The sequence below is a fragment of the Haemaphysalis longicornis genome, unplaced genomic scaffold (assembly GCF_048455015.1).
Source record: "Haemaphysalis longicornis isolate Haplotype H1 unplaced genomic scaffold, Haemaphysalis longicornis Haplotype H1 scaffold_3, whole genome shotgun sequence".
In the NCBI taxonomy this organism is placed as follows: Eukaryota; Metazoa; Arthropoda; class Arachnida; order Ixodida; family Ixodidae; genus Haemaphysalis; species Haemaphysalis longicornis.
Window position 1 is genome coordinate 35,001,845 of NW_027526335.1, and position 9,831 is coordinate 35,011,675.

The window sequence follows — 9,831 nt, forward strand, 5'->3', positions numbered from 1 at the left end:
AGACTGAGCCTTTCTGTCAGAAAGATGGCTAAGAAGATGCAAACGCTGAGAAGGAGATTCTTTTGCTTGATGACACTCTGGTACACCTTTTTTCCATGTGCAAGGTGGTTGGTACATCTGCAAGAAACTCGCAAGCTGACCCACGACTGCTCTGCCCTTATTATTAGTGTTGCTCGTGCCGTGAATTCGGGTTCTTAAACTTTGGTAGTTTGCAAAACTTCAAGCTGAGCTACTTGAGGTTTGAGGACAACATTGTTTTGGTCAGCGGGTTTGGAGAACACCAGCACAAAACAGTTCAAAACCTGTACAAATAAGGCTGCATCGTAGGGTTAAAGACCAAACTGCCTTGCTGAAATGTACTATTATCTACATCTAGATTAATTTACGGTCATTAACTTGTTGTAACGTCCAACACTTTGCAAGCGCAGTGGTGGAACAGGCCATGAGCTGCTTGTAGCAGTTTTTTGAGCAAGTAAAATGCGGATTTGAAATAGAGAGCTTTGGGAGCTAGTATGCGGTATCACTCAGATGGGTCTGAAAGCCAAGCCATGCAGTTCCTTAAAGTTCAGAAAAGGGCTGTCAAGAAGTAAGGCTAGTTCATACAGACTATAAGAGCAGCAGAGAGGAAGTCTTCAATGGGTAAGAGTGATTTCTTTCCAAACAGAGGCGCTAACTTAAAAGAAAAAGCAGCCATTGTACAAGTAAAGGATAGATCAACTAAGTGAGTGTTTATTCCATGGAAATACCTTTGCAGGTTCACAAAGGCGCATATGAAAGCTCTCACTGGGCACCACTCAAAAAGCTTGAACACACGGTACGCCAGACAACCCTCTTGAATGCTGTTCATAATGAGGAGCCCCACTTTACTAGCAAACGACTTGATTTCACCGACAGTTCTGCCTCCTGGAAAGCCTGGTTTGGGACGCTTGCATTATCTGCTGTTTTATCATGCAAAGGGAATCCCAAGTAAGAGATAGATGATATGAACATTTACCACTAGCACTGTTATCCCATGAGATTCGTATCATCCAAAACTCGTACCATCAAACCAAACAAAACCAGCCCCAAGAAGCAAAGGAAATAGCACAACTAGCTGGCACCGCCAAGCATGCTTTATGAAAGCCTCAAAGGGACCCTGCAACACCTTTTTGAACATTTTTCTAAATCTTAAATGCTTTTAGAACGCAGTCAATAAACACATCCAGCACTTAGAATAGAGAACAAATACATCCAGTACTTAGTATAGGGGGTCACAAAGTACCTCTGCCAAAAATTACTGCTCTATGCCCACCAGATAACTTGGAAACCTGCTCAAAAGCTTTTTCTCTCTTTAATAAGCCTTGGCGTTCTACGAGCACTCAAACCACGTCATTACAGCAATGTAGCAGCTATTGCTCACTTCCTTTCTGTTGCAGCAACAAATGCATTCGATAGCCACTTTAGAAAAAAAGCCACAAAGCAAAGTAGAAACGGAAGGTGGATAGTTCTGCTGCGACAAGCAAATCACACAGTGGCCCTCTATGCGGTTGAGAACTATAGCTTTGAAAATGCTTCCAGACGTGAAAGAAAGAGTGAAAGCCTTTACTGGAAGCGTTACAGAGTCCCTTTAAAAACATGTGGCAGAGTCCTTACTTTTGTGTTTATGTGCATAATAAGAGTCCCTTTTATCCCTACAAATTACTATGAGGACACCTAAGCCTTTCTAATGAAGAAGTGAATGTAATAGCATTATTGCCCAACTGCTGGACAGAAATGCTTGCATTGTGGGTGTGTCCACAGTGCCCTGAATCTCTGGTGACTGCTGCGGCATTATGTGAGGCAACGGCGTGAGGCCGACGCTCAGTGTGGTGCGTGCTGAAATTGTGTTTTCTCTCGTTACAAGATTGCAGCAATTTTTTCCACTTTTTCTTGTTCTCTCCGTTACTAAGTCACAGAGCTGTGGCCAACTTCCCTTGTTAGGCCCTACATGTAGGCTTACCATTATAGCGAAAAGGAAGAGGTTGCCAGTAAGGCAACGTCCCTCTCCCTGCCCCTGCAGGGTGCAGAAATGAGTCAGCCACCTCTTGTTTTTCTCGGGTTGCTTAGAGCGGCCATGCCAAGCGCACCCTTCCACATGCTTTTTAGACACCAACGGCAAGCGCCCTTGCCCAAGCTATCGATGGCCATCGCCGCAAATGCTTGCCCCGAGCCCCTTTGTGGTCCACCAGGCCCACAGGGGTCAATGCGGAGAACCGCTCACCTTCAGTGTCTAGATCGAAGTCGTCATGGGAGTATTTCTCGACGCCATACGCAATAAAGATGTCATCCGGCCCAAAGAAGTCTGCCAGGCTGGTCACCTGCAAGTGCATTCCAGCCCAGAGCTGGTCTGTGAAGTACCCCCACAACAAGCAACTCTCTTCAGTAAAAAACACAGTGTTGGGCAAGTTGGTGGCTACTTGATGTAAAAACCAAAGCTAGGAAAACGCAATAAGAAAGAAGAAGGACGACGGGACAAGCGCTTGTTCAGTCGTCGTCCTTCTGTATCGCACTCTAATTTCTACACCAAGCACACCTCTCAGCTTACTGGCTTTCCTGTGAGGGTGAAGACTTTGCGCACAGCACCGGAGTCCAGGTTGACCACCCGCGTGACGTCGTCCAAGACTTGCTCAAAGGATCGGGCTGTCTTGTGATTGAGGAGCACTCGCACCGCCTTCCGAGGACGCACTCCATTGCGGATCACCTAGGACACAGTGGAACAACAAGCACCCCGTGAATTGAGAAGCCCACGTGCCACTTCGCAGAGCCACTTTTTCCTGCCAAACGATAAGCAGCATTCGTCATACTTAAATTCTCGTCATATTTAGGGCATTTACAAGAACGCTGAACTCATCACTTCATTATGCGGTGGTCTCAACGTTTTGTCCATGCATGTTACCCACATTGACCAGAAGTGCCTGTATTCAAATTTAGGCATTAAAGGGGCCATGCAGACAAAATGCAAGTTTGGTTCATTTGAAAGGTTGCCACATCGTAAGAATAACACTTGACACCACTTTTAATGCAAACTTCGCTCAACTAAGCTATATAACCAGGAATAAAGAGAATGGCCATGCAACCCAGTAGCTATTTCCTGCACTAAAACCTATGACATATTATACGCAGCGGTGCAATCGGCTGAAACCGGCAGAAGCAAACTCAAGTTAGGCAGGGCTTATAAGCTTGCAGAACGAGCTATTTGCACTTAAATTTAATGCATATTCTTTTTATAGCAGTAAGAATGGTGGGGTAAGCAATGGAAGTTGTAAACGCACACATAACCATAGACGCATCAGGGCGTACTACGCGCAGTATGTTGGCTATAGCTGCACAACTGACCGGCACGTTGAGCTTACACTGGCAAACTGCCATGAGCCTTCTGTGACTCTTTGTCGAGCATACCCAATGTTTCACAAAACAAGTACTATCAAACATTATCCAGGCACAAATCTGGTCAGCACCAAAGCGGGGGTGGACAGCGGTCCCGAGCGGTATGGTGGCGCCATCTGGGAGGACTGACAATCAACAAGGTGTTCCATCGTTCGCTGCAGCCTTTTTGCCCACAAACTTAGGTTCACTTCAGTACTTTTTCTGAATACATCATTGCAGATGTCACGAAACACACGATTCAGTGGGAGAATCAAAATATGGCTTGAATTGTTTAATTTCTCAGTGAATAAATCATTGTTTGGTGCCCGGCAAATGCTCGGGGCACTATGAAACACCAAATCTTTCAGATAAAACAAACTTGTGTTTTGTCTGCACGGCCCCTGTGCCTTTCAGGGCCCCTTGTAATTTCAGGGCTTACGGTGATGAGCTTCGGCCGCACGAAGCCGTGGTGCAGCGCAGAGGAGGGCAGGGGGCTGTTGGCCGTGGGGGTGCCTGGGATGCCGCGGGTGCTGCGCCCCAGGGTCCAGTGGGGGCGTGGGGGGTCCTGGCGGCCGTAGGGGAGCCGCACAAAGTGGTCCGTGGAGGAGCACACGTACACGCAGCCTTCGCACAGCTGCTCCAGCTGGGACACCTTCTCGCGCCCGTCCCCCGAGAAGATGAAGCGGACACCCTGCAGGGAGGAGAGCCCTCCCAGCGTCCCTTCTCAACCTCCTACCCCTCCCCCGAGGAGAAGAAGAGCACTCACCATGGGCAGGTCGACCATGATGCGGGTGAGGTCCTCGAGGAGTGCCTCGAAGGTGCGCACCTTCTCGGAGGAGAGCGCGTACACGAGGCCCCGGTCAAAGCGGTCCCCGTTGCGGAAGAAGGTCAGCCGGCGGGCGCGCCGGCCTTCCGCCAGCTTTTGCAGGCTGGTCCGCATGGCCGAAGGGGATGCGATGTCAGGGGGCAGCCACAGCCGGGGGGGCTGACGGGGGGCCACCTCTTCGCCAAAGGACGGGGGCCGCGCCGCTGCCGTGGCCATCCTCGCCCGGCCTGCTCACCAGCGGGGCCTGAAAAGGGGAGAGGGGGCTCCCTCATCGGATCGTTCGGCATGGCCAGCAGCGACACCAGGCAGGCACGACTACACCTGCACTTTTACCTGCTTTCACCTTTGATTTCGTAAGAACTAGGAGCACACAAAAATTTTGGTAAGAAAATCCACACGAAAAAAAAAAAAAATGCAAAGATGAAGGAATAGTGTAGTAAAGATTAGATTTTGTTGTTTAATTACACTGGGAAATATTTCCGGTGTTAGTCACTCCTTCAAGCGTACCAGTGAAAAATTTCTTTGGGACACTCAAGTCTGCTTACAAGCTTTGAAGGCGCAAGCCTCGCAGTACCTATTGAGAACTCCCTTACTGCTACTCCGTATTACTGCTTTACTGCTAGGGTGCCCAGAGAAGGCTGGCACCACATATTCTCCACTCTGCATGATCCCCACCACTTTCCTGAAAGCCCGTTCTGGTTGGCTTTCACTTCCGCACAAGGATTGGAAGCCAATCAGAAAGGGTCTTTTTAATGCCAGCTTGGCCTGGTGGGACTCCAAACTGTGCAATCACCACGCCCAGCCCCTGCATGCCACTCATGGCCAAGCTTAGAGCCACTGGCCGAGCTTTCCCCCGAGAAGTGCTACCACGTGGGAGAAGTTGTGATCAAGTTTATCACCAATCTTGTATCAAGCTCACTGTGATAACAATCTCTGATTTCGGCTGTTGTGGTAGCGTCTCGCAATCACCTGCAAGCGTCTTTTCACTGTGCTGGTACACCAAGCACAACATTGCACCGAAATGGAAATTGAAACAAAGCCTACTGCCTCTGCCAAGGCATCCGATTGGGTAGTGTTTGCTAGCTGAGGTTTGTGGCTTTGAAAAAGCACATGATGAGCAAAAGTTCCTGGCTACAATTATATAACATGTACGTGTCTGTGCCTCCCTGTTTAAAAAAAAATGTTTCTGCAGGTTCCACCGATCCCACGGTTCACCATTCAGCATTCGTGATGTCACAAAATGTAGTGCAGGATCTATGGGCAGCAACACCTGTTGGGCAGCGACACCTGTTTGCACACTTTTGGCATCTATGCCCTAATAAGCGACTGACACTGCTGATATGAGTGCTATGCTTGTATTCACAACACTCTAATCCCACAATATAGGCCAACTTGCTTTTACACTTCACTGTCTCTTAACAGTGTCACTGGCATTCTTCTTCAAGGTGTATTATCATGCACCTTGTTAGAAGTTGTTAGAAGACCATGTACAAACTTTCTGGAAAAATATGTGCATGAATCTGCTTGGGTCCACACATCCTTCGCATGTCGCAACAGCTGTGTGCGTCTGAACAACTCATTGGGCAGCAGTGCCTTTTGTGAAGCCGATTCTTGCTGTGCTTCCCCAAGGGTCAAAACACTGAATTACAAAAACGTGTTTATGGAAACACAAACCGCTTCAGTCTTCACTCCCCATGTGCATTTGCACGCGACATTTCAGACACAAGCATATGCTCTGCTGATGGACACAACTACTGCTACAACCACGCCAAACAGCACTGGTACGAAGCACAAGCCCGCACTGAATTGTCAATCTCAAACCCCGAACTGAACAGTGGACTAATTGATTCACATGGCTACTTGGGAAAAAAAGGAATAACGCACTAAAAATGAGATCAACAAAAGAGGAGGCATGCACCGCAAATGCAATTTTGTGCAAGTTGGTGGTACATACTGCTCTTAAAAGTTAAAACACGAGTTTAGAGCCCAACATGCCTCTTCCTTGATGTTGTGTTCTTTGTGCTCCTATTTTTTACAATATACAATGCACTCACACTGCATCCCATTTACCAACAGTGTTTATGAGATTTCCCATTAAAGGGGCCATGAAGACAGAATACAAGCTCGGTTCGTTCGAAGGATTGCCTTGTTAGAATAACACTCACACCACTTCCAATGCGAACTTCACTCAAATAAGCGATATAACGAGAAAAACAGAGAATAGGCAAGCGAACCACCAGCTACTTTTCTGCATTGAACTCATGAACTATTATGGTCAGCTCGTGGCGATTGGCTGAGGCTGGCAAAATCCAACGCAAATTAAACAGGGATTACAATAATGTTGCAGAACAAGCCACTTGTACTTAAATTTAGTGGACATTCTTTCTGTAGCAGCAACAATGGTGGGGTAAGCACTGCATGCTACTAACACAAAAGCATAGAAGCACCAGTGCATACTGTGCACACTATGCCGGCCATAGCTGCATAGCCGTCCAGCGCGTTGGTCTTGTTTGACAAGACACTGGCCAACTGCAAAAACGACATTGCCTGACTCTCTTTGTGGAGCATACCCAATCTTTCACAAAACGAGTACTATCAACCGTAACAAAAATAAGCCAGGTACCAGGGCCGTACCCAGAAATTTTTTTCGGGGGGGGGTTATGAATTTTGGGAAGGGGGTAGTTTTGTTGAAAGCAACAGTAAGTATTGTTTACGTGCTGCCTGGAAAATATTTCGGGAGGGGTTTGAACCCCCAAACCCCCCCTCTGGGTACGGCCCTGAGGTACAAACCCAGTCAAAAGCAAGGCTAGTGTGGACAGCAGTCCTTGAGCGGTATCATTGCGCCACCTAGGGGGGCAGACGGTAAACCAGGCAACAAAAGTTTCACCGTTCACTGCAGCTTTAGCCAACATACTAATGATCGTTTAGAGCTACCTGCCCTTGATACGTCACCGCTGACGTCACGAAAAACATGGTTTAGCAGGAGAACAAAGATTTTGGCTTGTTTTGTATTGTATTTGTATTGCAAATTTTTTATTGCTTTCTTGTTTGAATTCCTCTCTGTAATGATCCTCAAGTGAGGGTTACAGTATAAATAAATAAATAAATAAATAAATAAATAAATAAATAAAAATTTCTCAGTGAGTAAAGCATCGTTTGCAGCTGGACAAGTGCAAGGGGCAGCATAAAACACCAAATAAATAAAACAAATTGTATTTTGTCTTCATGGCCCCTTTAAGAGAAACGTCTTTGTATAAAAACTAATTGTGGTAACGCCCACCAGCACGTGACTATCGACAGAAGGTGTTATTCACAGTGCAGCACTTTCTCTCTTTTGTAGGTTTTGCACATCTTGTGCTACCGTGGCCCCTTACACGAATTGATTTCAAATTCAGTTTCATTGACTTTATTAACTATGAGCTTTTTATGCATCTTTCAGTGCGTTCCTTTCCATACATTGTGCGTTAACAAGAAAATGAATGCGAGGCAACTATAACAAGCAAGGGATATTTTTTTCAAGTGGCCTAACCGATGCTTGGGGGCCTACAACAGCGCTTTAGTACCAAGACAATTAACAAACGGCCATGGTTCAAAATCTTGCGCAAAACCAAACAGTAACCACAAATATAGCTTGGTGGTTCCTGTCGCAGGGCAATGAATTTATTACATCACGCTGTGGCCCTAAAGCACGGTTAGATTACACATCTTGTTCATTAATGTCTATCGGTAAAGCACTCCTTTGGTCCATTTGGTACATGTAGAACTTAGGCTGGAGTACTTGCGCAGCTAAGCTGTACAAAACCCGGACGGAGACTAGGAAACACAACACAAACTGGGCAACGCCTCCCCGTTTGTGTCATGCTTCTCGTCTCTGCCCATGTTTCGTACAGCTTTAGCAACGCAAGTATTCCAGCCTAAGTTCATAACGTTAATCAATACATTTTCAGTCAGTTCTTGCCAAGCTCTTTGCATTCCTGCCTAGCCGTAGAAGTTTATTTCTTAAACTCGCTTCGTCTCCTACAGATTACTTAAAATTACTACTGAGAAATCCAATGTGGATATCACAATGACTTCGGGTAAGAGTACTCAGTCTCCAATGATTTTACTGACTACATAACCTCAATGGGGGGCAAGTAATGTACACAGGCTTGTAGGCGTGACACGGTACAAGTGATGCCCACGTGCATAAATCATTGCCGTGCAAATGCAGCAGACTCATCTTATCAGGGAAAAAAAGAAAAATGACGTGCCAAATTGGTTCGCGCGCACACCGGCCGCCCGAGGATGCGACGACGAGCACGGGAGAGGGAGGGCGCACGGCGGAGTCGTGGGTGCGCAGGGAGGGAGGGGGGTGCCGGGTGACTCAGACGCAAGCACGCGGGCTTTCTGGGTGGGCAAGGTCGCAATCGACGGCCGCCTTCGGGTCACGCCGCTCCCACAAAGAAACAAGGCCGCCCTTCTCTCGTGAGGAGCTCGCTTTCTCCACGATCGAGGCGAGGACCACCGAGGTCGCCTTTGACAGCCCTTCACTCAGCTCGTTTGCTCGAATGCATGGGAGACCAAAAACGTGCGTCGTCAGCACGTAGTACAACGCGAAGTGGGTCAGAGCCCGGTTTGCATTCGGGCCATGTGCGCGCAGATGACCACGGCGCGAGTCAGCCGACGTCAATGATTAACCGGTGTTCATCGGTGAAACAGGAACGTTGGATGATCTCCAAGAAACGCGTTCACTTGGCAGCGTGTGCAAAATTTATGAGAAACGGTCAGAGACCGCGGCGGCTTTCTGTCGCATCATCTTTCGGCGAATGGAAACGCAACTGCCGCACCTGCCCTCCCGCGCAACGGTAGGTGGAGCGATTAAAGAGGAAGTCGGCATCTTTGCTCAAACCGCCCGCGCAGCGTGCTCACGCGGCTTGCGGACGGCACAGCTGTTGAAGGTCATAGAAAGTGCCGAGCTGCTTGGTTTCGTGACATCTCGTCAAAGCGAAGTGAAAGGTTTCGCCTCTACACACTGCAGAAAACATTCGCGTATTTCACACTTTGTCTCTAAGTTGACTGAACTACCGAAACCTCCCATGCAGAATATCCGATCGCCCTCGCAGCCGCCCTAGAATAGTGTTGGATGAGCACAGGCATTCAGAGATGACTTCACACACCCCATCTAAACAGCCATTGTGAACGGCGTCCGGCCCTTTTGACAAAGGGAGTAGCAGCGTACACGCTCTTCCGTCGGCGAAAGTAGTCGACGACATGCATGTCACAGAAAATAATTGTGCGCTCAAATGCCGCCTGTGCGATTCCAGGCTGTCTGTGCTTCCGTCACAAGCGGATCAAGATCACGGCATCGTTTCGAACACAATACACTTACCCGTCCCTGCCGGTTGGCGGCATTTCAGCTGCGAAATTGGTGCATTTCCTAAGGCGTCGTCCCCTTCTGGTGATGCCAAATATCAATGAAATATTTGTTGGCACAAATCACCAAATCAAAGGTCCCCACAGGACCCAACAGGAAGCCGCGTCTTCAGGAGACGCGCTAGACGTTCACCCACGCGCCGCTGTGTGCCGCTGCATGCATTTAAAACAAAAAAAAGAAAACAAACGTTCCTATTTTTTTTTGTCCC

At 47.9% G+C, this 9,831-nt stretch overlaps 1 protein-coding gene across 4 annotated transcripts in view; it reads right to left on the bottom strand.

Moving 5' to 3' along the window:
* Nucleotides 1–9,774, bottom strand: part of LOC144174264 (serine/threonine-protein kinase DCLK1-like) — a 46,070-nt gene extending 36,296 nt beyond the window's left edge. For 3 of the 4 annotated variants that reach the window (XR_013323453.1, XR_013323452.1, XM_077702865.1), the window contains exons 1-5: nucleotides 9,579–9,774; nucleotides 4,151–4,454; nucleotides 3,824–4,075; nucleotides 2,564–2,719; nucleotides 2,240–2,360 (exon numbers count right to left, since the gene is read on the bottom strand). Coding sequence is in view for 2 of the 4 variants with exons in the window: in XM_077702865.1 (XP_077558991.1) it covers nucleotides 2,240–2,360; nucleotides 2,564–2,719; nucleotides 3,824–4,075; nucleotides 4,151–4,426 (805 nt within the window). In the remaining 2 variants the exon portion in view is untranslated. The remainder of the gene's footprint in view (nucleotides 1–2,239; nucleotides 2,361–2,563; nucleotides 2,720–3,823; nucleotides 4,076–4,150; nucleotides 4,455–9,578) is intronic. The other variant, XM_077702866.1, reaches the window with a different exon arrangement.
* Nucleotides 9,775–9,831: the final 57 nt, after the last annotated feature.